This window comes from Suillus discolor, assembly GCF_016758755.1.
Source record: "Suillus discolor strain FC423 chromosome Unknown F5147scaffold_19, whole genome shotgun sequence".
In the NCBI taxonomy this organism is placed as follows: Eukaryota; Fungi; Basidiomycota; class Agaricomycetes; order Boletales; family Suillaceae; genus Suillus; species Suillus discolor.
This window is the reverse complement of record NW_024541266.1, coordinates 97972-120194: the sequence shown is the minus strand read 5'-3', so window position 1 is coordinate 120194 and position 22223 is coordinate 97972. Positions and strand designations below refer to the sequence as shown.

The 22223-nt window shown below is 47.5% G+C and overlaps 10 protein-coding genes across 10 annotated transcripts; 7 read left to right on the top strand and 3 right to left on the bottom strand.

Moving 5' to 3' along the window:
* Positions 1 to 245: 245 nt before the first annotated feature.
* F5147DRAFT_687461 (uncharacterized protein) lies at positions 246 to 2655 on the bottom strand. The gene is made up of 6 exons (XM_041436847.1): positions 2577 to 2655; positions 1908 to 2521; positions 1503 to 1859; positions 1301 to 1447; positions 784 to 1248; positions 246 to 722 (listed from the first exon to the last, which is right to left on the bottom strand). Exons 2-6 carry the CDS (start codon positions 2517 to 2519, stop codon positions 615 to 617), a joined length of 1689 nt encoding a protein of 562 aa, XP_041294317.1. The 5' UTR covers positions 2520 to 2521; positions 2577 to 2655; the 3' UTR covers positions 246 to 614.
* Positions 2656 to 3571: 916 nt separating this feature from the next.
* F5147DRAFT_574074 (isoprenoid synthase domain-containing protein) lies at positions 3572 to 4570 on the top strand (the record flags this gene model as incomplete). The annotated part of the gene is made up of 3 exons (XM_041431196.1): positions 3572 to 4033; positions 4088 to 4239; positions 4294 to 4570. Coding segments are annotated over 3 exons (891 nt in total), but the record flags the coding sequence as incomplete, so codon positions are not given.
* Positions 4571 to 6030: 1460 nt separating this feature from the next.
* On the top strand, positions 6031 to 6982 carry F5147DRAFT_105780 (acyl-CoA N-acyltransferase). The gene has a single exon (XM_041428048.1). It carries the CDS (start codon positions 6135 to 6137, stop codon positions 6918 to 6920), a length of 786 nt encoding a protein of 261 aa, XP_041294315.1. The 5' UTR covers positions 6031 to 6134; the 3' UTR covers positions 6921 to 6982.
* On the bottom strand, positions 6982 to 7907 carry F5147DRAFT_105777 (uncharacterized protein). Its single transcript, XM_041428047.1, has 3 exons — positions 7650 to 7907; positions 7511 to 7590; positions 6982 to 7461 (listed from the first exon to the last, which is right to left on the bottom strand). Exons 1-3 carry the CDS (start codon positions 7818 to 7820, stop codon positions 7044 to 7046), a joined length of 669 nt encoding a protein of 222 aa, XP_041294314.1. The 5' UTR covers positions 7821 to 7907; the 3' UTR covers positions 6982 to 7043.
* Positions 7908 to 8166: 259 nt separating this feature from the next.
* On the top strand, positions 8167 to 10466 carry F5147DRAFT_687447 (Alpha/Beta hydrolase protein). Its single transcript, XM_041436846.1, has 9 exons — positions 8167 to 8553; positions 8603 to 8686; positions 8747 to 8776; positions 8833 to 9200; positions 9253 to 9383; positions 9439 to 9549; positions 9609 to 9789; positions 9849 to 9988; positions 10053 to 10466. Exons 1-9 carry the CDS (start codon positions 8247 to 8249, stop codon positions 10342 to 10344), a joined length of 1644 nt encoding a protein of 547 aa, XP_041294313.1. The 5' UTR covers positions 8167 to 8246; the 3' UTR covers positions 10345 to 10466.
* A 1070-nt stretch (positions 10467 to 11536) lies between these two features.
* On the top strand, positions 11537 to 12281 carry F5147DRAFT_687445 (uncharacterized protein). The gene is made up of 5 exons (XM_041436845.1): positions 11537 to 11675; positions 11726 to 11788; positions 11840 to 11913; positions 11972 to 12057; positions 12111 to 12281. Exons 1-5 carry the CDS (start codon positions 11631 to 11633, stop codon positions 12155 to 12157), a joined length of 315 nt encoding a protein of 104 aa, XP_041294312.1. The 5' UTR covers positions 11537 to 11630; the 3' UTR covers positions 12158 to 12281.
* A 224-nt stretch (positions 12282 to 12505) lies between these two features.
* Positions 12506 to 13984, top strand: F5147DRAFT_687439 (ribonuclease H-like domain-containing protein). The gene is made up of 6 exons (XM_041436844.1): positions 12506 to 12822; positions 12879 to 12972; positions 13021 to 13141; positions 13194 to 13449; positions 13502 to 13625; positions 13682 to 13984. Exons 1-6 carry the CDS (start codon positions 12603 to 12605, stop codon positions 13794 to 13796), a joined length of 930 nt encoding a protein of 309 aa, XP_041294311.1. The 5' UTR covers positions 12506 to 12602; the 3' UTR covers positions 13797 to 13984.
* Positions 13985 to 14132: 148 nt separating this feature from the next.
* On the top strand, positions 14133 to 15023 carry F5147DRAFT_772107 (uncharacterized protein; the record flags this gene model as incomplete). The annotated part of the gene is made up of 1 exon (XM_041441325.1): positions 14133 to 15023. The coding sequence occupies one exon, from the start codon at positions 14133 to 14135 to the stop codon at positions 15021 to 15023; it is 891 nt and encodes a 296-aa protein (XP_041294310.1).
* Positions 15024 to 15419: 396 nt separating this feature from the next.
* Positions 15420 to 18001, bottom strand: F5147DRAFT_687437 (cytochrome P450). The gene is made up of 13 exons (XM_041436843.1): positions 17614 to 18001; positions 17417 to 17552; positions 17174 to 17362; positions 16970 to 17121; positions 16804 to 16919; positions 16648 to 16749; positions 16309 to 16498; positions 16196 to 16252; positions 16124 to 16148; positions 15948 to 16075; positions 15841 to 15884; positions 15745 to 15809; positions 15420 to 15698 (listed from the first exon to the last, which is right to left on the bottom strand). Exons 1-13 carry the CDS (start codon positions 17822 to 17824, stop codon positions 15620 to 15622), a joined length of 1494 nt encoding a protein of 497 aa, XP_041294309.1. The 5' UTR covers positions 17825 to 18001; the 3' UTR covers positions 15420 to 15619.
* Positions 18002 to 18308: 307 nt separating this feature from the next.
* Positions 18309 to 21362, top strand: F5147DRAFT_687432 (SART-1 family-domain-containing protein). The gene is made up of 11 exons (XM_041436842.1): positions 18309 to 18584; positions 18646 to 18669; positions 18731 to 18918; positions 18973 to 19074; positions 19131 to 19312; positions 19371 to 19476; positions 19534 to 19592; positions 19647 to 19860; positions 19909 to 20443; positions 20505 to 20807; positions 20861 to 21362. The coding sequence occupies exons 1-11, from the start codon at positions 18424 to 18426 to the stop codon at positions 21249 to 21251; spliced, it is 2265 nt and encodes a 754-aa protein (XP_041294308.1). The 5' UTR covers positions 18309 to 18423; the 3' UTR covers positions 21252 to 21362.
* Positions 21363 to 22223: the final 861 nt, after the last annotated feature.

Genomic DNA, 22223 nt, shown 5'->3' with positions numbered 1-22223 from the left:
GTGTCTCTGTAAGTCATACTGCATCATATTATTTTCTGTTACCATAGTCTCCCTACCTCCCATCCATCACCCATCTCTTCGTTAGTTTATGCATCCAGATACTGATACGGTCTGCAGTGCAAGACTCCGCCGGGGCATTCGCGAAACAGTTTGGGTTTCCTGATGGCAAGACATTCATTTATCAGGATGTATGTATCAGCATTCCTCTCGTGAGGTGAGCTTTCCCACTCCTTTCAGTCGCTTTACAGTAACAAACAAACGCGGGAATGGTATCGTTCCTCGCCACAAAAGACTCCGTTTATATTACTAGCAAGACGATCACAATTGATGGCGGAACATGGATGAATATTAATATCATGTACTTCTGGCTGTGAGAACTGCAGCAATGTAACTTGTTTGCAAAACATCTTTGAATCCAAAAGTGAAACTGTTGAAATGATCATATCTTCACTTGCCTTCCTACAGCGCGCCGTTTGCGGGTTCATAAGCACATTTCGGGCCCTTACAGCTGTGACCAGCGACTCGCCAGTCACCAGGATTCAAGATCAAACATGACGTTCATCGATCACATCAAAGACACCAGTCAGCTGCCGTGTATCCACATGGGACAAACTTCATCCGCGAGTTTTGGTGAAACTTGGTCCTGTGCTTGATGGATGTAATCGTCGCGGCGCATCTTTCACAGGCGACAGCTCGGTAGGGATTCCTAGGCCGAGTTCACCCTGCGGGTGATTGAACCCCAAAGTTTCAGCGGACCATCAACTGGAGAAACGTGTAACGCACCTGGTCCCAGTGAAACACCGGAGGCTGTTGTTGTGTAGAAGGGAAGATGCCTACATTGAGCTTCCGTTTCTTCTTCTTAGGTGCCGGATCTTGGTCGTCTTCTGCAACACTATCTGCAACAGCAGCAGATTTTGATGTCTTTGTTCGCAACGACTCCGCAGCTTTCTTCTGGTTCTTGGCTTCAGATTCAAGAGCACGTTTCTTTGGTACCTTCTCATTTGACGCGGAGGCGGCCTTTTTTGCTCGTGCATGCTTTGCTTTCTCTGCTGCAGGTTTTTCATCGGCACTGTCTTCCTGATGAGCCTTTCGTTTACCTTTCGCTTTGGCGGAAGGTTCGATGACTTCAATGTCACTGTCAACTGGCTTCGGGCGCTTGACTGGTTTAGGTCTGGGTTTGGGTTTCGGGCGAGTTTGATCAGCCTCCTCCTCTGATACCAAAAGGATAGGAGGAGACGTCATGTTGCTCTGAATTATCGTGCGTTGAGATATGGTATAGGCACATGAAAGTTTCCCCCACCTTTGGAGCAGCGGATGTTTTGAGTGCAGCAGTTAGCTGAGCCTTCAAGTCTGATATCTCTTGCTCAAGTTTTTCTGCCGCCTTTTTCGCATCTGTAGCTTCATCATCAGCCTGTTTTCGGAGGGTGCTCTGCTCTCCGGCTTCGGTCTATAAACAATCAATCGCTTGAATATACAGCGTAACAGCTGGAGGAAAATCTGACCTTCCACTCATGGAGGACTTCCTTAAGTTTAGTGGTGCGACCTTTCTCCTTCTCGAGTGCTTTATCACGTTCTTGGATCACTGCATTCACTTCCCTTAATTGAGCCTCTAACTCGACGTTCTTCTTCCGCGATATCTCCAGATCTGCATCATCACCTTTCTTCAAGCCTTGCCAATTGTCAAGTTGACGTTGCAACTTAGCATTATTATCCCTGTGATCCTCAAGCTCTCGCTCGAGTTGAGTCACCCTTGCTTGTAGACCATCACGTTGCACAGTTATCCGGGAAAGTTTGGACACATTTGTAACACTCGTTGCGTCTGCGTCTGCTTGGGCTTCTCGTAGTCGACGCAGTTCGTCCTATACTAAGTTAGACCATCGGTCATGGTTGGCACTGAAGGAACAGACCTCGACATCTTCGCGTTGCTTGTGAGCTGCTACAATTTCGTCCGACTTCAGCTTCAACTCGGATGAAAGCGTCGCGTCTCTTGTTTGTAAGTCGAGGATGGTCTTATGGTACTGTTGATCACGAGATTTAAGCAAAGACTCTGTTTCAGCCACTCGAGAGTCGAGATCTGCCTGAAGGTCCTCCAATTGACTCTCCAATTCTGCCTCCCTAGCCTGGAACATGGTTATCTTGTAATCCCTTTGTATACGTGCAAGCCTCTCGCGCCGTGCAATTGCGCGCTCCTTGAGCACTGCGATTCGTTCGTCGTCCAGAGCGTATGCCGTTTTGAGATGAGCAATCCTATGGCACGCCTGTAAAGCATCGCAACCAGCGTGCCACTCCTTTTGCTCTGCTTGCCATTGTTGTTTAATGACATTGACAGTGTCCTTGGCGCGAGTTTGTTCAAGACTGAATTCATCGTTCAGCTTCTTGATGGTGTGTTCCAAATTCCGAGTCTTCTGCACTAGGTTCTCTATGTGACCTTTCTGTGATGCGACCATCGCGTCGTGTGGAGCGAAGGGAGCCGCTGTTCGCACCGGAGTTGGCGCCCTCTTCAAATTGGGTTGCGGCATCACTGTGTGTGCGCTACATTAGATCGAAATGACGCGTTTAAGGAGAAACGTTCCAACCAATACTCGTGAACGAGTGCCAGATAATGATGATTATTTAAGAAGTTCGTGGTCACTGCTGAAGTAAAGGAATTGTCGCCTAAAACTTTAAAGTCAGTTACAGTAGTAGTTTGATTGTATTACTTATAGTCAACACGTGATATTCTTCATCGCGCCATCATCGTCAACTCGACGCTTTGTCTTTGCTCCGGCTTACGAGTGCCATAGACTTCCGGTAGGCATTGGGTCGTCTGTGGAAAGTTTGCGGGAGTATACTTTTTATCATGTTGGAACGGGACTCCGGTTCTCACTCGCAGCGAACATTTGAAGGATGCGCGCGTGCGCCGCGACTCTGTGTCGTCAATGCTTCAAATGCATGTCCTATGATGACGATGGGGCCGTGCTTCTTGCGAGGATAGCATTTTTGACAGCTAGGTTTACGCCCTTTGGAACGGTTATTGAACTAATATTGCAGAATCAAATTGGAGCAGATTGCAACTGTATTGGGCTCTGCCCTACAGCTCCGCGCGCGTTAATACTATGGAGAATCACAATAATATTTTTCGCAACACGCCTGCATTGCAAACTTAAATTCTAACCGCTCGTGTATGACGTCGGCAAAATCAAAGTCTGCGCACTCGACGAGCAAGTTCAAGTTTTGGATCAGTACTTGCCACAGCCCATCTGATAGCATCTGTTTCGGTTATTGCTTTCAAAAGGGTTAAAACATCGTCGGAAATTGGGTGTGAAGTCTCCGGGCATAATTGCAATGATCTGCATGAACTCAACGATCGCTCCTCAGTCGTGTCATGTAGTCCCGGTACGTCCTAGAGTATAAGTACACGGTACAACCTATTAATATTTCAGCCATTCTCTCACCAATTTTCTTTCTGCAGGTTTTCACAATGACAAAGAACAACCTGTCCACATCCACCCTCGATGACAAAGTACCTCCTTTTGTTTTGATATGCTTTTACGTCCTAATTTTTTAATGTCGAATATAGCTTCTAGCAAGCATCCGTCAGTCCATTGCCGATTTTTTTCAGCGTTGCGGCTTGCATTATAAGAATGTCACACTTGACAAAGCTTGGTACTCCGAATGCTCTCAGGAGGCCATCAAGCGCGGCTATCCGATGGACGCCATCCTCCCATACATGGCCTTTGGCGTGGCCATGATGTCCAATGCTTACGGCCACCTCCTGGATCGTGCAACCAAGATATGGTTGTGCCTTTTCACCGCCGTAGGCATCTGCACAGAAGACCTGATGATGAGGGCAGAACATATAGTGCATGTGTACCGTTTCAACGAGCGGTTCGCGAACTACCAGCCACAGGGGCACCCGGTCATGACTGCACTTGATGAACTCTTGCGGGAGGCCACTTGCCATTATTCTTCGCCGGTGTCAAATTTGATCGTCACGTCCGCGCTCGACTTCGTGTCTTCTAATTTACTTGACAATGAGACCAAATATATGCCGGTACGGTACTTTTCAATAAAGGCAGCTTCGATCTTTAACCCTTTGTGTGAACAGATCTCGCCGCAGACTCCCTCATACCCCGAGTATTCTAGGATGCTATCAGGTGCAACGAATGCGTACGGATTCTTCATTTTCCCATCCACACTCCCGCTTCGGGAATACGTTCAATGCATGCCAGATCTAGCCATAGTCATAAACTACACAAAGTAACTGCTACATCAATGATTTTTTGTTAACCTTTCTAACTTGCCATAATTCAGTGATATATTGTCATACTACAAAGAAGAGATCGAAGGTGAATCAACAAACTACTTGTCGCTCGTAGCAGCCTCTCGTGCTCTTACCAAACAGGACGCCCTCCGTGAACTCATCGAGAAAACTGTGCAAGCACATAACAATGCCCTCGAATTCCTGAAGCCACGTCCTGAGGCATATAACGCCTATGTCGCGTTTTTCGATGGGTATATCAAATTCCATACTTCCTTCGGAAGATACAAGCTGGAGGAGATCATGTCTGAGAAGTCGTCTTCTTTATGAATACATTTTCTTATCGTACTTGTCAACTTTTCTGTATGTTGATCACATCTTGAAGTAGAGTGCTGACTATCATGTTTACCACTTGCAGTAATCCGTCTCTATATCTGCCAGGCACCATTAGATTGCCTGTCCCTTGAGCTTTTTTTGCTCCCGCCAGTTTCGAGCGGTTTTATGAGAAGGTGTACGTTTTTTCCAATGTACTTGCCTCCGGGTTAATTCAATGACCACGTATTAGTCAATGTCGTGCAAACTAGTTTATTGACCTGACAAGGAATAAGAAGGTGATACCATACTTATGGCACTTAGGATTCGATCCGAGATTCAATTGTTACTTTTCCTATGCGATTGAACAGTATGCGAGCCAACCGCGAGCAGCGAAGTCCCCGACTCTACGAAGTGGGATCAGTGCACCTGAAATGATCCCCCTTTTTTGACAAGGTTCAGGCGTTCTCTCATCACGCCAGGTTGGGTTGCATAACATCCATATCCCCCCGTCTCTGTTGTAAGTCATCTCCTGTAGTTGTCGCATTTTTTCTCATTGTTTCCTTAGATCTCTCGTAATCGCATCGACGATTTTGCCAAGCGCACTTGATGACTAGGCGCTTTGCTGTAAGCACGCTGGGGTTCCCATAATCAGTACATATACTATCGCTGATGCTGAAATTTGAAAGCTAAGCGCTAAGCTTTCCTTTTGGTGTAACGGTTATACTGTTAGTATGCGCGGGTGACGGTCTGACCAAGTCACATTTGTCCATCAGCTCAGCGCGATTCTTTCAGACATGCGTTCGTCTCATATACCCACATTAAGCGCTCATTCTGTCTGGTTTGCTCATATGCCTTCGTGTCATGCAGATAACCTAAGTGGACTGTCGGCTCCCACTCTCCCCACTACTGCCCAAGCGCCCCAGCTGCCACCGATCCTCTGCACGCGTCAAGAAAGAGATGGAGGTGACTGACAATAATATTACAGTGCATGTAAATAGAGGATGTGGAACAGGCCGGATTGTCAAATGTAAGAACGTATATTACCTGTAACTTAGGGCGGACTAAAGCCAACGAGATTTTTATCACTGAATGGATGGCGTTAACCGGAAGGCCGTCACGGTTCCCGTGTGAACATGACGAGAAACTGAGGTCTAGGTTGATGTGAAGGCTACTGAATATGACACCAGAAAGAAGTCAGAGATGTGTGCTGTGAAAGCCTTCGGGGGAAGGAATCAAATAAAGTAATGACCAGTACGTCAAAATCCACCACCTCTCAAAAGACGTAGTACGTTTTGTGTCGAGAGGCGAGCGGGGACGAGCTAGTGGAGAATAAAGTAGTATCTTAGTGTCTAGAAGAGACAGAAAAAAAAGAAACATGCGCTCGTACTCTAGTGACTCATCTCTTGGCGCCTTCGCTTCGACAGACTTCAACAGTATGACAGACTGCTCATGCGAATCTAGTAATTGACGATCCGGCCTGATCAAGGAAGTCGGTGATTGGGGGCTCGCCGCTATGATATAAGAATAATGTAAAATGCATATGACTTGGCCTCACTAGTGCTCGCCCAAACATCTTCACATGGCATATGTTAATGCTTATCAACCTCCCCCTCCCGTGAAACCTGCTTACGGACCTCATGGACCCGTCCCCTATGACATCAACGTTGCCTTTCCCCTCGACTTCACTCAGCTGGAGTCCCCGCGTCTGAAGCTAACGCCTTTCGTACCATCCATTCACGCTGCGAAATATCATGCAGCAATTTCAGACCCTGCGCACTTCTACCGTTACTATCCCTTTCCCGGCATAGAAGATCCAGAGTCGTATCTGCTGTTCATGGACTCCTTCGTGCGCCAGAACACATATAGTGTCCTCTTCGCGATCATCGACAAAACAACCCCAGACCCAGACTACCCGGAGTGGGGAGGGAAGCTCGCAGGAACAATTGCACTTCTCAATTATTCACCGACAAACCTATCGGTGGAGATTGGGGTTCTGTGTATCCTGCCCGAATTTCAGCGTACACATGTCGCAACGCATGCAGTAGGAACACTCCTCAAGTACTGTTTTACCATGCCCTCTACATCCCAGTCTGAATTTGGCTTGGGGTTGAGAAGAGTACATTGGTATGCGCATCCGGATAATGAGCCATCCCTGAGACTTGCTGCTCGCATGGGGCTCAAACGCGAAGGAACTTTGAGATGGGCATGGGTGTTGCCTGCCGGGAAGGTATTCGGGAAGACACCTAGGAAAAACGATATGCTGGCAGGACCAGGGAGAGACACGGCAATTATGGCTGTGTCATGGGAAGACTGGGAGGACGGAGCAAGCGAAATTGTGACGACGCAAATGGCCCGGATGGAATAATACATGGGTAGTCAATTCACGCCAAGGAATGCAATAGACAAATTCTCCTAAAATATACAGTAGAAACAATGATGGTATACACAGCACTGGATAACATACGCGGGAATTAATGGTCGTGTGCGATCAGGGTCCATGTAATTGGATGAATCCATCCTCTGCCATGCCTCTTGCTGACCTTCTCCTCACATCTGGAGACATACTGGCACCCATACTGTCTCTCATACCCATCCTTGCAGGAGAGGCCCCATCCACTCCAGGACCATAGAAGTGATTGGGTGGAATGCCATTGAATGGGACGTTCGAGTAACCTCCAAGATTGGGATGACGTGGAGCCACTTGAGACATGCCCGGCGATGCGTATGGGTAGTTATGATTTGATGAGGTCGAGTGATTTCGAGTGATACGAGAAGGATCGTGTGCACGAAAGTCGGGAGGCTGCATGGAAGTTCGAGCAGCATTCTCCTCCTCGCGTTGCTGTTTCTGGTACTCCATCAGTGGGGACGAGTTATAATATAGGTCAGACCCTTGGTCTACATGAAATCTGAACTATTTTTAATTCCCTTTGAATACGACATGGCTGTACGACGCACTGTTGAGTTCCGACATCCCACTGTGGTCCACGTTCAGCACGGGCTGTAATAAGTAATGAGTTCCACTCCGATGCAGACTCCTAAATAGAACGCTCGTAATGTTAAAGTGGTTGTGCAGGCAGTGCAGCATGGTACTCACGATAGCCTGAGCTACATTATTTGAGTCATAGTTCGGCTGGTGAGTAGCCACACGAATTTTCTCTTTCCTAGCCAGCGCTTCAACATGCGCAGAAAATTTTGCGCCTATCCTTTGGGCACCATGACGCGGAACTTTGATTCTGATGGCTTTTGCTGGCTTCCCAGGTGACATGGCGAGTAGTACGGCAAGGGATAAGGAACTCGGGCTATTATCCGGCGGAAGATGCCGATAATGTTTTATTCCTCCTCCCGGCTTAGTTCAGCTGATACTATCATAGCCCTACCTACACGAAGAGTTCTGTGACTGCACCTTACTTATTGTGATCCATTTGCCATCGAAGTACTCCTTCGTGCATTATGCAGCCTATATATAAGTCGACTTTTACTCGTGACTTTACTTATGCGGAATGGCCATTCCGCGGAGGGGCTGCCGATCACTGGTGGACCGGTGAGTTCTTGCTGAACAATTATGCTGATTGCGGGTGCTTTTACTTGGTCGCATATTTTTATATATCCCAAAATCCTTTCCCACATTACAACATGACAATGCATGACAATATTTTCTTTTCTGATCACAGTGTGAGACCAGGGCTCAAGAATGCGCAGCGTGGTGTTTACGTTGCTGATCCTTACCTTATTCAACAATATATGGCCTGCACAGAATTCCGAGTCCATCTGCCCTACAGTCGATGTCGGGTATGCGACATATCTCGGCAACCGGACATACTCAAATACGGTGGCGTACCTCGGGATACCGTATGCTGAGCCTCCTGTAGGCGATCTGCGCTTCCGTGCAACTGTTCCTCTGAACACTACGCGTGTAAGTGAAGAGGCCAATTTGAACGGAGATGCAGTGATCAACGCAACCTACTACCCTGACTTTTGCATCCAAGGAACAACGGGCGGTATTTGTGGTTGCCTTCCTAAAATATCTTCTCTGACATTGTGGCCCAGCTGGGGATGCAGGAGGAGCAGGATCAGAGGACTGCCTAAACGTCAACATCTACTCACCCTACGATGCCCAAGAAGGCGACAATCGTACGTTTTGCTATAGATGTCCTGTCCTACGTTTCTTACCACTCCATTGGATCTATGTAGTGCCTGTGCTGTTCTACATCCATGGCGGAGGTAAGTTTTCAAGGATTACATTTACCGGACCGAATTGCTTAATCTCATTGCGACAGGTTATATTTTTGGGAACCCACGCAACTGGCCATTTGATAACTGGGTCTATCAAAGTCCGAATGTCATTATCGTGTCTGTTTATTACCGTCTTGATTCTTTTGGCTTCCTGGCCACTCCCGAATTCGCCAACAGTACGTACGGCGACTTTAACGCGGGGTTCAAGGACCAGATCCAGGCCCTCAAATGGGTCAAATCATACATTAGTAAATTCGGCGGTGATCCGACCAAAGTGACCATCAACGGTCAGAGCGCCGGCGGTAGCTCCGTGGAGCTACACATGATTGCCAACGAGGGTGAACAGCTTTTTTCTGGCGCTATTGCGCAGAGCGTCTTTAGGACGCCTCTTCCCACTCCTGAGCAACAGCGGGTATGTGAATCGCCCTACCAAGATGAGCGCCACATCTGATGCCCATGGACAGCCCCTTTTTCAATTCTACGCATCATATGCGGGGTGTGGAACGGGCTCCGTGGCAGAGCAAATGGCATGCCTCCGCGGTGCAAGCGTTAGCGCGCTTGCACGGGCACAAGATGCCGCAGCTCAAGGAAAATTGTGAGTTTTGCCCACTCTACCTGAGGCACTCGTTTTCGCAGCTGACAGGTGGTAGTTCCGGGTTGTACAATTTATTTCGCCCCGTCTTGGACGGCGTGCTGATTACTGGATACCCTACGTTAAAGTTCCAACGCGATGAGTTTGCTCATGTTCCGCTTATAGTTGGGTATGTTGGCACCTGAGTTGTCTCGGTGCCGCACTACCGCTGATAACACCATTTTATAGCGCAACCTCCAACGAGACTCTTTCTGGCGGGACGAACATCTCTCTGGCACTTCAGGAATTTTTCCCATCACTGACAGATGCTGACATTCAAGAATTCCTGCTTCTATATCCAGTAGATGAATTTGATTCATTGAGTCAGCAATTCCAGGTGGCCACTGGTGAACCTGAATTGATATGCGGTGTAAGTTTGAGCCTCACTCCGCCGAGCTACTCTTGAGTCGTGCTAACAATACGCATCAGCGCCAGGCCATGAGCGGCCCATCTTCGCTATATTCCAATACTTGGACTTATCGGTACAACACACCTAACCCGACGAGTGGTAGTGATCTTGTCTCGCATGCTGCGGAGAACTGGATGATGTTTGATGGCACTAACACCGGGTGAGCCTCCGACACCCAGTCCATCTAACTAAAAGCACAGGCTCATTGAGAAATGACATTCTAGTTTCAATGGCTCCACGACATTTACACCACAGACGCCCGCCGAACTCGCGTTTGCTTCCGAACTCATTGCTTACTGGCTTTCCTTCGTGCGCGCTGGCAATCCGAATACTTACAAGCTGGACAAGTCTCCGGTGTGGGAGCAGTACACCGAGTCCAACCCAATGCGGATGGTTCTGATGCAGGACCCACAAAATCTGACGAATGTGAGTGGTAGCTACATGGAGGGACAGCCTGTTGCAGAGGCTGCTAGGTGTGCATTTGCAATTAGCAAGGTGAAAGCTTGTGAAAATTAGGCAGGATCATAGTGACCTGTCCAACTCATTTACCTCATACCTAAAGAAATGTAAACTAGAGTGTGGTGGATCACCCTCGATGATATTAGTACCGATCTCGCGAGAAGAATCGAACGGATGCCTAAATGTTTCGACCCGACAGATTGCAAAATCCTCTCCAGAGTCGAACTACGTATGTGGGAGTCGGAGTGTGGTTCATTAATGACTCATACGTAGCGTCATGTATGCCGATGACGCATTGCATGGACTCCACTGGGGATGCCCGCAGTTTTTCTTGTCAAAAATAGCTTTCTGTTTTTCTGGCGTCCATCGTAGGTTGTTTATCCTTCTACGAAATAGCATTGACCGACTCCATCGGATCTATAATAGGCTACAGCATTATGAGCATGAAATAGATAGTCAAGTGAAAACACTGCCAGAGCATACAAAAAATAAACTTCTGGGGTCACCTGGTCATTACAAGTACTGTACTGTTGATTGATGTTCCAGAAGGTCTTTCGCATGTGAGAATACGATCTCCTTGCAGCTTGGAGGATGCAATATCTCATTCCCGGCGTGGTACTCGTCCACACAATAAAGGAAAGGCAACAAACATGTTTATTTCAAGGACATGAAGTGGGACAGCGTACTATAAGGTCACCGAGACACTATGCAAGAATCAAATGCAAAAGTCTGCCAATTATAAGCCAATCAAACCATGACGGGTTCCCAGGGAAACTAAAAGAACCAAAGTTCAATGCTGGTAAAGCTGGATGTCATCATGATGGAGCCCAGAACCATGAGTTTCCTAGAAATTCGACAGTGTCGTTAGTGATTAATTCTGGATTGTACTAAAAGTTGTCCTATTACGGGATTTAGCTTTAAAGCTTCTGTCTCCACGCACCAAGCCATGTTTTGGATCGTCGCCTTGCTTTTGATAACCGGGCGAATAAGCCGCCTATTTGAAGGCAACGGTAAAGATGAAGAAAATGCTCCAAAGACAGCGAGACTGGATATCAAGAAGGGGCTAGAACCGTTAGGGTATAGTAGGTTGCTGTGCGCGTGTTGGAGAGCTCGAAGTATTGGATTGGAGACTGGATGGGTGCAACTTGGTGGTGCTGCTTGGTGGTGCTGGAGCAGCCGTGGGAAATAATGATGGGTGACCCGTTAAAGGGGCACCCCTGCGCAGTGTGCACTGTGCACCAGTACCCCACACTGACATCATCGCACCGCTCCCTGCAGTTATAAAAGACACCAGGTCCATATTACGTTGTATTCAGTTTTCCCCATTACACAAACATTACATTATGTGGTTCACGCACGATTCTGAAGAGTCTAAAGCACACTCGGAGGTAAGCTGCAATAATGTGTTACGTCGACCAGTCATCTTAACGATCTGTAGGTGACTGGCGGACACAGCGCCAAACTGAGCCATGAGCTCATTGCCGCTGCTGCGTCATACGAGGTTTGTCTTTCATGCATGTCGAGCATGATGTCGTTACCGATCACATCCTAGGCTGCAAAAGCGTACGAGAAACATGTCCAGAAGAACGGAAAACCCGCAAACCATGCGAAGGCCGTGGAGCTGCTGTGAGCATCATCATCACAGAATGGTCTCGAAATTATCTGATAAAAACTTTTTTCGTAGTGCGGGACTGACGGGTGGCTTTGTTGACCGCATTGCAGAGACCAAGGGAATGGACGCACTTGATAAGGAAAAAGCCAAGCATGCAGGTGCGATCTCCAAGCCTTGAAGTATACAACGCCCTGGATCATTATTTTTGTAGCACATGAACGCGCTAAAAGCTCCCTCGAGAAACATGGAGAATTTTGAATCAGCCATAGTGGCAGTTGAATGCACACGACGGACTGGGTAGCACGATGTACAATATAGCTTAAATTTATCGCTTAGTGGATCGAATTCCAGGATGTGTAACCTAAGTATGGCTTGCAGTATCTTGAACAACAATCCCTGAGTTAAAACCACGTTGGAACACATTACACTCACCAATTTAGCACTACCGGGTTTGAAACCATTATTTATCCACGGCGGAGGACTTTCAAGTTAATGTTGAACACAGCGACAACACGGTGACCCAGTGAAGTATGAAAGCGGTGTCGCCTATTTTGACCATTCCTAAACAAGGATTAACAGGTACAAAGAACGCGTAAACACGGTCTTCCTCCATTGCCAATCCTTCGGCTTGTCATCGTGGAAGTAGTATCATATTGGCCTAGATACATTCAAGTCGAACTACATACAAGGCATCGTGCAAATTATGTCCCGAACTTCTGCTTCTCTTATTCCCTCAGCACCTGGACCGTCGACTCCACTCACAAACTCGTATACTTACCATTCTTCAACACCTACAGCACCGGGGCCATATATCCTTGGTGTTGATGAGGCCGGTCGTGGGCCTGTACTTGGCCCGCTTGTTTACGGTGTTGCTTATTGCCCTGTATCTTGGAAGACCGACTTAGAGCAGCTGGGCTTTGCTGGTAAACATCTCTCAAGCGCTCAACTACATTCTGACATGAGCCGTATCTTCTACTAGACTCCAAAACACTCACTCCGGAAAAACGAGCCCAATTGTTAGGTGTGCTTAACTCTGATCCTCAGAATCTCGGATGGTCTGTCCGAGTCATCAGGTACGTACATCCACAGTCCTATCTTGTGAGACTTCTCATGGTGGCTAGCCCACAAGCTATATCAGCTGGGATGCTGAGGATCCCGCCAACGAATCTTAACAAGCAATCCCAAGACGCAACCGTATTGCTCATACGCGACGCTCTTCAGCGTGGACTCCAGTTGTCTGAGGTCAACATGCGTGCTGCGTTTTCGAATGAATACTAAACTATCCTCTGCTTAGGTATATGTGGACGCACTTGGAAACACAACTACTTATGAAGCGTATCTTTCTTCACAATTCCCGGGCATCAATTTCACCGTGACAACGAAAGCAGACTCCAAATTCAAGATTGTGGGAGCAGCCAGCGTGGCGGCAAAGGTGACAAGGGATGCATGCGTCGATGGGTGGACCTTCGAAGAACTAATTGAAGAAGACGAAAATGCAGCAAGGAATACTCGAAACTGGAACAGAGAATTCGGGAGTGGCTATCCATCGGGTGTGTTACTAAGTCGCAGGAAATTCTGCGTTCTTGCTTAACGCAGTTACAGATCCAAAGACTCAAATTTGGGTAAAGAACTCACTCGACCCTACTTTCGGCTTTCCGTCGATAGTTCGGTTTTCGTGGACGACTGTTAAAGTCATACTGGAGAAATCTGCTCACCCTGTAAAATGGTAATGATGTTGTCTTTCACTGTCCAATACCCAACTTCATCTGTCCCTTTTCACAGGATTGACGAGGGACAAGAGTCATTAATGAAGGCATTCGAGGGCGGGAAGGGGAGAGAGAAAGACCGGTGCATCGTCGCCAAGGACCTTGGAATTCAGAGTATTGGAATGCTATAAAAGCGCTTTGTACAGCATGACACCACATTACTGCATCCTTTCTTTCCAACTTCCCACCGCCAGTTTTGTTGTTTTTCCGACGACAATAACTGATTCGAATTCTGGAAACAATGTTCGCTCGGTCACCAGCCAACCTCGCCCGCTCGCGAAATGCGGAGGCTGACCATTCCATAAATAATTTAGGTGATGATAAAGCTACATGTCAGCCGCTATGCTGTACAAATGCTTATATGCCAGCAGCGGTAAGTAGTACTGCTCTTATACCCTTTGCAACCCGACCGCCGAGTCGTTCGCGAACAAGTCCGCCACTGTCCTTACTCGTCAGCGCTCGCGAAAATGTCTTCCATTCTGCATACCTTTGCCCTCTTTCTTCGCAAATTCTTGTCATTCGTTACAGGACTGTTCCACTTGTTCTTCGGTCTTTTTACTGGTGGAAGGCGAGCGACTCAAGAGTCCAATACACCAGGAACTGAAGGCCAGAGCTTCTTCACTATCGTTCAACTTGTTTCATCCCAGAAGCCGAAAGGGTTGAAGCCTTTCGTGCTGCCAAAGAATGTCGTCCTGCGGCAGCTTAAAGAAGCCAGATGTAGGACTACCCAAGGCCGAGAGATGGCATCGTCGACGAATTTCAGTGACCCGGAACTTGGTCGTTGTAATGTCGTTAATCTTCGGGAATCTCCACAACTGTCACATCCCCTGTTCGATCGCCCGGAGTTACCTATGCCTTCGTTTTCTCCTCTCTCATCCTATGCATCCCCGAAGCATTGTTCCGATGAATATGTGTTCCGCAGCTCTTGGCCACCTATCTTGGGCACGCAGCTACAGCCCGGCAAGAACTCGCTTCCCTGCAATGCAGACCTATCAACGTCCCTGTCATCTGCTTCCCTCAAAGTATGGACTAGTTCTCCTCAAGGCAAACAATTACGCTCGCCTACTCATCCGAACTGCTCCTATTCGCCGAGTGCAGGAGAGAATCGGTTCGCTTCTCCATTTGGTGACAGAGGCAGCACATACTTCGCTCCATACTTCAAGGGTGTCCCTTCTGTCGCATCTGCATCTGATCTACTCGACTTCTCGGTCTACACTAGCTCCCCGCGTGTCAACGTGGATTACTCCTCCGCCATTGATGCTTCCGGTGACATCCAGCCGCCGGAGAAACTGAGGATTCAAGAGCTCTACTATGATCTACGACCCCGCTATCCAAGAGGTGTTTACGCTGCGTCCTAGCTACGGCACACGTACTCCGGGGAGCGGAGGACGCAACTTCCGGAAACTCGTTTCGTCCACTCCCCCTTTGTCATCGAACTCATCCGTGTCCGACTGGTCGCCGTCCGCTCTCTTTACAAGTGTGGGTGAACGAACAACTTCCTCTCCTTGCACGACGCACACAAGATCGGTCTCGGCTCTGTGTATCTCCGGTTCTTGCGACCTGCCTGATGCTGAAATTGGCAGGAATCACCCTAGCTCCGTTCCGCGAGTCTCTGTCCGGCATGTAGGATTTTCTGCGAAGAAGAGCATCGTTCCAAACACCGTGTCTTGCCCTGACATACCTTATTCTATGATTCGTGCCACCACTGGTGAGGGTGAAGTTATCATTTCTTAGTACTGTATAGTTGTAGTTGATTGTGACGTCAAGTTTGTATGATCATTTCCCAGACATATCAAGAGTAGCTATACAACATGAGCGGATGCTAGTGAGGACAGTGTGAGTGGACATCGTATATCGTTAGCACAACAACGTGGAGGATAGGAAAGCTGGTATACAAGAAAGAAAGAGCAGTTTACAACGCTAGAACCAGCTTTAACCAGGCGTAGAGATAACCTTAGAACATTGCATCAAGCCTTTCCGTGTCAAATCCTTTGTGTCGGGGCACGAAGAGACAAGGGAAGGGCAATGGATAGCTGAGGAGATATTAGGATCAGAAATGCACACAAAAAAGAATCTTACGAAGTGATGCCCGCAGTAAACTTCGGATTTACATTGATATCGTTGCCTTGCTCGTCTTTGCATTTCTTGATAGTCAAAAATAGCCAGGATCGAGACCATAGCAGACCAGATGGATGCATCTGCGATATATCGCCCAACGCCTTTATGATGTCACGATCAGAATCATTACCACAATGAGGCAAATAGAGCTCAGCGAGACTGACAAATTCTGCGACCCGCACCAAATGCAACGTTCACGGTGTCATCATTCAGCTTGCCATCAGCGCCAAAGAAACGCTCGGGTTTAAATTCTTCTGGGTTGGGATACTTGGCTTCGTTGTGTGTGATCGCCCTTTGACAATGATCAGCGGTTAAAACTTTATAATTGGCAAATGCTCACCATGTGTTCGTTATAATTGTAGCTCCTGATGTGTGTCAATCGACAAGCTACAAATTCTCAAACATGTCGCACCTTGCGGGATGAAGTATCCGTTATAGACATCATCATTCGTGGCAGCGTGGGGGATGCCTGTGTCATTCATATTTAGTCCGTTACTCACAGCATATATTCCGTACGATACATACTTAATGGTACAGCGGGGTGCCACCGGAGAACTTCGCGGAGAACAGCCTCGACATAGGGCAGTGATGCTCTGTCCTCGAAATTCGGCAGCCTGACCGAACCGACCACAGAGTCAATTTCGGCTTGTGCGCGCGCTTGTACTTCCGGGTTTTGTAGCATCGTCAAGATGAAAATAAACATAGTTGATGAGGTCTGAGAGAAAAACTGTTAGCAATATTTTTGTAAGCGCGATAGCCGCGATATGGCTTACTGTCTCCGAGGCAGCTAAGAGGAACAGAATAATGTGAGGGATCAGCCTTGAGATTATAAAATCGCATCAACATACCCGCGAAGGCAGTCACAGCGCTCTCTTTGATTGCCTTGACATACGTCTCAGACGCATTTTGATCTTCGGCTTTTCTCAAAGAGTCAGCTACCATAGATGGAGATGCCGAGCCTGACGCCTAGTTCACCTCGGATCAGATAGATGGCTGATGGTAAGAGACGCTAGAACCTACCAAATTCTCTTGGACGTACTGAAACGGCGCCTCGATCATCTCCTTGGCATACTTCGTGGATAAGACAGCTGTCCGCTTGAACGAAGCTCCAGGGAACCATGATGGCACGTGTTGCACTGTACGTCTGTGAGACACCAAGTAGGCACAAAAGAGTACAGGAACTCACAAAATGGGAATGCGCCAAGGAAAGCAGCAACCTCGGGTTTGATAGAAGACACCGCTAAGTCGACAGCCCTCTCGACAATGGTAATGATGGGGTCGTCCCTTAGGCCAGGTTCGTAACCGTAAACGACGGACATAATAATAGAGACTGAGTGCCTGATCTGCGAAATCAGTATCAAAAGAGTACACACTGTATCGATCCTCCTACGTCTGCACATGCGCCCTCCAGTTGACTGGGTCTTCAAGCAAGTTGCTCAACAACTCTCGCGCCTTGCGAAGCTGCATTGTTTGATATGTAAAAGCTGCTTCTGGACGAAATGCTTGGTGAAACAACCGTCGGTGGAGCCTCCAACGATCATTATACTTGATCATGACAGAATTAAATGACCAGCCAACACTGCCGTGACTCGGTAAATCTGACAATTGCGTGCGAGGTTTAAATTGCACGTACAAGTCATTCATCAGGCACAGGATGCCAGGTCTGTCGGAGTAGTTGTTGGAGCGCCTCTCCAATAGGTCCCTGGCGACTTTCTCAGTATTGATCAAAATGATTTCCTGGTTGAGCAGACGGGAGTACACCAATTCGCCTTGAAATAAATCGGGAGAATTAGTTTTGTGTGTACTGCAGAACCATGTCCAATGTCTCACCGTATGTAGCACCCCAGTGTGTGTATGTGACCCAAGGCTCATCAATCTTGAGACCAAGCACGTTACCCACTACTGGGAGCGGCTTGGGACCTGGAGGAAGAGGAAGGCCTGCCGGGTTTCTCTTCTTATGTGACCACCAGCCAAGTAAGCCATATGCTATCGCAGACATGGCAGCAAGAGCTGGAATACGATAGTCCGATGATGTAGACATGAAGATGACGACCTGAAAAAAGGTGAGGGCCAGAGAAGAAAGAAAAAGAACTCGCACTCCATATGCGCTTTGGTAGTCCGGCTAAGTAGGAAAAGATGCCCATGTTGACACCCCGACTTCGAAACCATACAGTTGGTACCATTGTGTGTGCAAGATCTGAGTACTAGTGTATTGATGGGCCATTTCAAATTGCCTCGAGGCCTCGTATTAATCATATACCCGCATATGGGCCGATTTTTAGTCGGTGAGTAAAACACTCGCAAAATAATTCAAGCAGGTAAATGCAGTGTGCTTGTTAGCTCAGAGGATACAGCTATGTATACGCCTACTGTAATGTAACTAACAATACTAGCACTAGTTGTGCAGTACTTAGTGCTAGAACTTATTCGGTCCAAAGCGCAATCAATGATATCTCCTTATGAATACTAACGAGCATCCCTTTTAAGGACTAAAAAATAGATATGCTAATCAAATTGGGAACCACCCAAAATTCACACAGATGACTAATGAGGCAGCGCACTCGTAAGTCGCGGACAAGTTCACTGCGCTCTGCTCCTCCAGTACTCTCTTATTATTCATCATTCTAATCCACAACGTCAATGGAGGAAAGCATCAGTCTTGAGGAGACGAACAAGATTCGTATCTCTCTCGGTCTCAAGCCTCTCACAGATGATTCTGCACCAGTCGACGACAAAGAGAAGCAAGCAGAAGATAATTATGCAAAACAGCGCGAACGACAGGCGAAAGAGAAGGAAACAAAGTATTTACATGGTTCGTTTCTGAGTATACGACTTGTTCTGATTGACGTCTCTCTTTTCCAGGCAAATATTTGACCGGATAGCGAAGTGAGTTTCAATTCATCTCTTCGGCCTCGGCCAATAATTATTGCTCATTTTACAACCACAGGGTGAGGAACAGACGAGAACTCCATGCTTCCCTCAAGGGTACAACACTTGGTGATCCCGACGGCGATACAGAAGATACCCTGAAGTGGATCAAAAAAGCCAAGAAGCGCGACAAGGAGCTGGCGCAGAAAAGGCAGCAAGAGCTTGAGAACTTGGACAGAGCCTTTCAGGGTGATGAATATACGGAAAGTGCGTGCAGGTCCCGTAACATAAATAATGACTTGCCTGATAGTCTATCCGCAGAGGATTTGGTTGGTCTCAAAGTCAGCCACGACTTTGAAGACCTCGGAGAAGGCGATGCCCGTATTCTCACATTGAAAGATAGCCGCATCCTTGACAATGAAGGTGCGTCCACTGCGAGCCTTACTGTAACGCTGCTGTTCCTAATTCCACCCATCCAGAGGATGAACTTCAGAATGTTGAGATGGCCGAAGAAGAGCGCACTCGCAAGAATAATGAACTGAAGATTAAAAGACGGGATTACACCGGTTACGATGATGACGAATTCGGAGATGGCAAAGCTGGAACGAAAAGATCAATTTTGGCGAAATATGACGAGGATATTGAAGGTCCTCGGGAAACTGTACGTATGTCTAACCCACAACGCTTCCACCGCAATTAATTATTTGCTCATGTTTCAGGATTTCCGTTTGGGCAATTCTGTTACATCTACCACGCTTAGTGGCGTTCAGGCGAAACAAGAACTAGCAGGCGTAAATAAGTCTTTACTGTCTATAGATTACACCAGTCAGTTTTTATCTTGGCTTTGTCCCTTGCCTTTTGTTGATATATTCCGGTTTCTAGAAAATTTGGAAACTCGTGATTACCTGCAAGAAGGAGATATAGGGTTCAAGAAGCCGAAAGTAAGCGATATTCAGGTCTTTTGATTGATGAAACTTGACATCCATGTTCATTAGACCAAGAAGAAACGTTCATCACGTCGCGCCCCCATTGATGGCGATGAGAATATTATGGAGATTGATGTTGATGAGAAAACGATTGTGCCTAGGCCACGTGAGTTAGACGCCAACTTTGTCGATGACGATGAGCTACAAGCTGCACTTGCTCGGTCCCGAAGAGCGAAGATTCACAAACCCAAGAAGTTATCTCCGGAAGAGATCGCTCGTAAAGGTAAGCTGGGCTGATTCCTTCTGAGCGCTTAAGAGTAACTGTTTTTAGTCGCAGAAGAACGTAACCGAGAGCAATCGAGCCAAGCAGATGATACTTTACAGATGGACGACGCAGAGGATGGCGATGCCAATGGTTTGACATTCGACGATACCTCGGAATTCGTTCGGGCTATCTCATACAACACGACTGTAGTGAAGTCAGAGCCTGCAGAGGAATCAGTAGAGCCCACCCCTGCCAAACAGATATCACCCTCTGACCTTTCAGTGGCTGCAGGCGACGAGGCTCTCGACGAAATTGAAGCTGGTGAGGTTGTTAAGGAAGAGGAGTACGAAGATATGATGGAAGTCATCGCTGAAGCGGAGGCGAAAACTGCCGCAGTAAACGACGACGTCGAGGTCGGGACATCAGGCGAAAAGATGTTCGGCTCTGGTATGGGGGCCACTCTTTCACTTCTTCGGCAGCAGGGTGTATTGGCGATGCCATCGGTAGATCAGACCGCGCGAGAGTCTGTTCAGTTACATAGGGATCGATTCCTCGCTGAATATCGTCATCGACAAACCCAACGCGAAACGGATCGCTTACAGTCTCGGAGTGGTAACAAAGACCAAGCGACTCGAGAATATGAGAATCGACTCCGAGAACAGCAAGAGGCTCGCGCACAAGCTGGAGCTATTCAAGGACTACAAGCCTGACGTAGAAATTGTCTATTACGACGAGTATGGCCGTGTGCTAACCCCGAAGGAGTCATGGAAAGCATTGTCCCACAAATTCCATGGCAAGGGATCCGGCAAGATGAAGACAGAGAAGAGGCTGAAGAAAATTGCGGAGGAGAAGAAGCAAGCTGCTATGGCAAGTGGTGATACCCCCCTTAGCATGAACCGTGCCTTCCAGATCCGTCAGGAGAAAACTGGCCAAGCTCACTTCGTACTGTCTGTGGGTAACAGAGGGTACGTTCATTCTGCGTCTGTCCCCTTACTCCCTCTGATTGCAATACGTATAGTGCTGTCCCTCAAGCGTCCGAGTTCTTGGACCCTCAGCCGCTGTCAAAGGGCAAGACTGAAAAGACGAAGAGCAAAAAGAAGGACTCGGGGAAGGCCGGTGCTCCATTGCTTGAATCCACTGGTTTCATGACACTGCCGGCGCCGCATTTGCAGTCCCACCTCAATTCCCAAAGTCCTGCCCCATCCGGATTTTCATCTGTTATGCCTCCTAGTGGATCGAACTCACCTCCAGTCATGAAGCCAGGCTTTTCTCGTATATCGTCAGCTGCAGATACGCCGACACAAACAGGTACTCCTGTGCCGTCAGACCGGACGAAGGTGGCCTTTGGCTTTGGAGCGAAGAGGAAAGCAGAGGACTTTATGGATCTACCTCCCTCCAAGAGACGATGAGTTTAATTAATATTTTGATGTAATTATTTCCCGCTCTCGTTTATCACTTTCGGAATATATGGCATAGGGTGCCCATAATATCGTGAACTTCTTCGTTCATGATCGTTGAAATTTGTCCTTGTTTGAATACACGAGGAGCTTTTCTATGAGCAGCGGGAACGTGTGTTCGACCCTTCTTTCAGGACACATCACGGAACGAATTGATGTTGAGATGAACGAGGACACAAGAAGGTAAACAAAATGACAATCTAGAATCACTGGGTGCGTGGCATCATTCATGTTCAAGTCCAAGTACTTATTTTTGTCAAAGCAGCGGTTGCAAATGACCAACCCAGCTTGTGTAAGCTATGGTCCTTAAGCTTCATCCAGAACCTGAGGCCTGAGGGCCAAATCAATGTTTGTCCAAAGCATGAAGATGCTTTTGCTCTAGCAAATTTTCTGCTAGGAGACTGATAGTACTGTCAGTTGCTGTCAGTTGTCTCCCTAATCAAGAAAAGCTTACCGGGTAAATATTGCAGCTATCTTCATAGATCATGATTTCAAAATTTCACTTAGCCGCTTTTGTTGGTGCTCCATAATGCTAGCTTCTTTTGTAAGTCATTGCAGAGTTACTAGTACAATGACTGCTGACCATCATCATCACGCATGCAAACCGTCGACATGAATCAGATGCTTGCGAAACGTCGGCAGTAGGTTGCCATGTCCATGTGCAACATGACGTCTTTTGACATATCTTGAGACTCCATGATGCGGCAACCAACTTGAATAGGTGAATCAAGATAAAACCAAATTGTGCTTCCAACAGCTCACGCAGTGCCCATTCTGCATGCTATGAGTACAAACAATGTCTACAACAGGAATTACATTTCGAAAGCTGTGGTTTGGCTTGAAGGACCACATGTAAGCACGCTGGCCATGTTCAAGGTGTCAAACAGATGAAAGTGTCACAGTCTGTATATAGCAGATCAGAGC

Excerpts from the sequence above, each read along its gene's own strand:
- F5147DRAFT_687432 (XM_041436842.1), top strand. The coding sequence starts at position 18,424 with ATGGAGGAAAGCATCAGTCTTGAGGAGACGAACAAGATTCGTATCTCT. Across the intron at positions 18,585-18,645 it reads GCGAAAGAGAAGGAAACAAA|GCAAATATTTGACCGGATAG; the intron begins GTATTTACATGG and ends TCTCTTTTCCAG. Across the intron at positions 18,670-18,730 it reads ATATTTGACCGGATAGCGAA|GGTGAGGAACAGACGAGAAC; the intron begins GTGAGTTTCAAT and ends TTACAACCACAG.
- F5147DRAFT_687439 (XM_041436844.1), top strand. The coding sequence starts at position 12,603 with ATGTCCCGAACTTCTGCTTCTCTTATTCCCTCAGCACCTGGACCGTCG. Across the intron at positions 12,823-12,878 it reads AGAGCAGCTGGGCTTTGCTG|ACTCCAAAACACTCACTCCG; the intron begins GTAAACATCTCT and ends ATCTTCTACTAG. Across the intron at positions 13,142-13,193 it reads GTGGACTCCAGTTGTCTGAG|GTATATGTGGACGCACTTGG; the intron begins GTCAACATGCGT and ends TCCTCTGCTTAG.
- F5147DRAFT_687437 (XM_041436843.1), bottom strand. The coding sequence starts at position 17,824 with ATGTCTACATCATCGGACTATCGTATTCCAGCTCTTGCTGCCATGTCT. Across the intron at positions 17,553-17,613 it reads ACACTGGGGTGCTACATACG|GCGAATTGGTGTACTCCCGT; the intron begins GTGAGACATTGG and ends ATTTATTTCAAG. Across the intron at positions 16,149-16,195 it reads CGGATACTTCATCCCGCAAG|GAGCTACAATTATAACGAAC; the intron begins GTGCGACATGTT and ends GACACACATCAG.
- F5147DRAFT_105780 (XM_041428048.1), top strand. The coding sequence starts at position 6,135 with ATGGCATATGTTAATGCTTATCAACCTCCCCCTCCCGTGAAACCTGCT.
- F5147DRAFT_687445 (XM_041436845.1), top strand. The coding sequence starts at position 11,631 with ATGTGGTTCACGCACGATTCTGAAGAGTCTAAAGCACACTCGGAG. Across the intron at positions 11,914-11,971 it reads GCGAAGGCCGTGGAGCTGCT|TGCGGGACTGACGGGTGGCT; the intron begins GTGAGCATCATC and ends CTTTTTTCGTAG. Across the intron at positions 12,058-12,110 it reads GGAAAAAGCCAAGCATGCAG|CACATGAACGCGCTAAAAGC; the intron begins GTGCGATCTCCA and ends TTATTTTTGTAG.
- F5147DRAFT_105777 (XM_041428047.1), bottom strand. The coding sequence starts at position 7,820 with ATGTCACCTGGGAAGCCAGCAAAAGCCATCAGAATCAAAGTTCCGCGT. Across the intron at positions 7,591-7,649 it reads ATAATGTAGCTCAGGCTATC|GAGTCTGCATCGGAGTGGAA; the intron begins GTGAGTACCATG and ends CGTTCTATTTAG. Across the intron at positions 7,462-7,510 it reads TGGGATGTCGGAACTCAACA|ATTTCATGTAGACCAAGGGT; the intron begins GTGCGTCGTACA and ends AAAATAGTTCAG.
- F5147DRAFT_687447 (XM_041436846.1), top strand. The coding sequence starts at position 8,247 with ATGCGCAGCGTGGTGTTTACGTTGCTGATCCTTACCTTATTCAACAAT. Across the intron at positions 8,687-8,746 it reads TGCCCAAGAAGGCGACAATC|TGCCTGTGCTGTTCTACATC; the intron begins GTACGTTTTGCT and ends GGATCTATGTAG. Across the intron at positions 9,790-9,848 it reads AACCTGAATTGATATGCGGT|CGCCAGGCCATGAGCGGCCC; the intron begins GTAAGTTTGAGC and ends AATACGCATCAG.
- F5147DRAFT_687461 (XM_041436847.1), bottom strand. The coding sequence starts at position 2,519 with ATGCCGCAACCCAATTTGAAGAGGGCGCCAACTCCGGTGCGAACAGCG. Across the intron at positions 1,448-1,502 it reads AAGTCCTCCATGAGTGGAAG|ACCGAAGCCGGAGAGCAGAG; the intron begins GTCAGATTTTCC and ends GATTGTTTATAG. Across the intron at positions 1,249-1,300 it reads AAACATCCGCTGCTCCAAAG|AGCAACATGACGTCTCCTCC; the intron begins GTGGGGGAAACT and ends ACGATAATTCAG.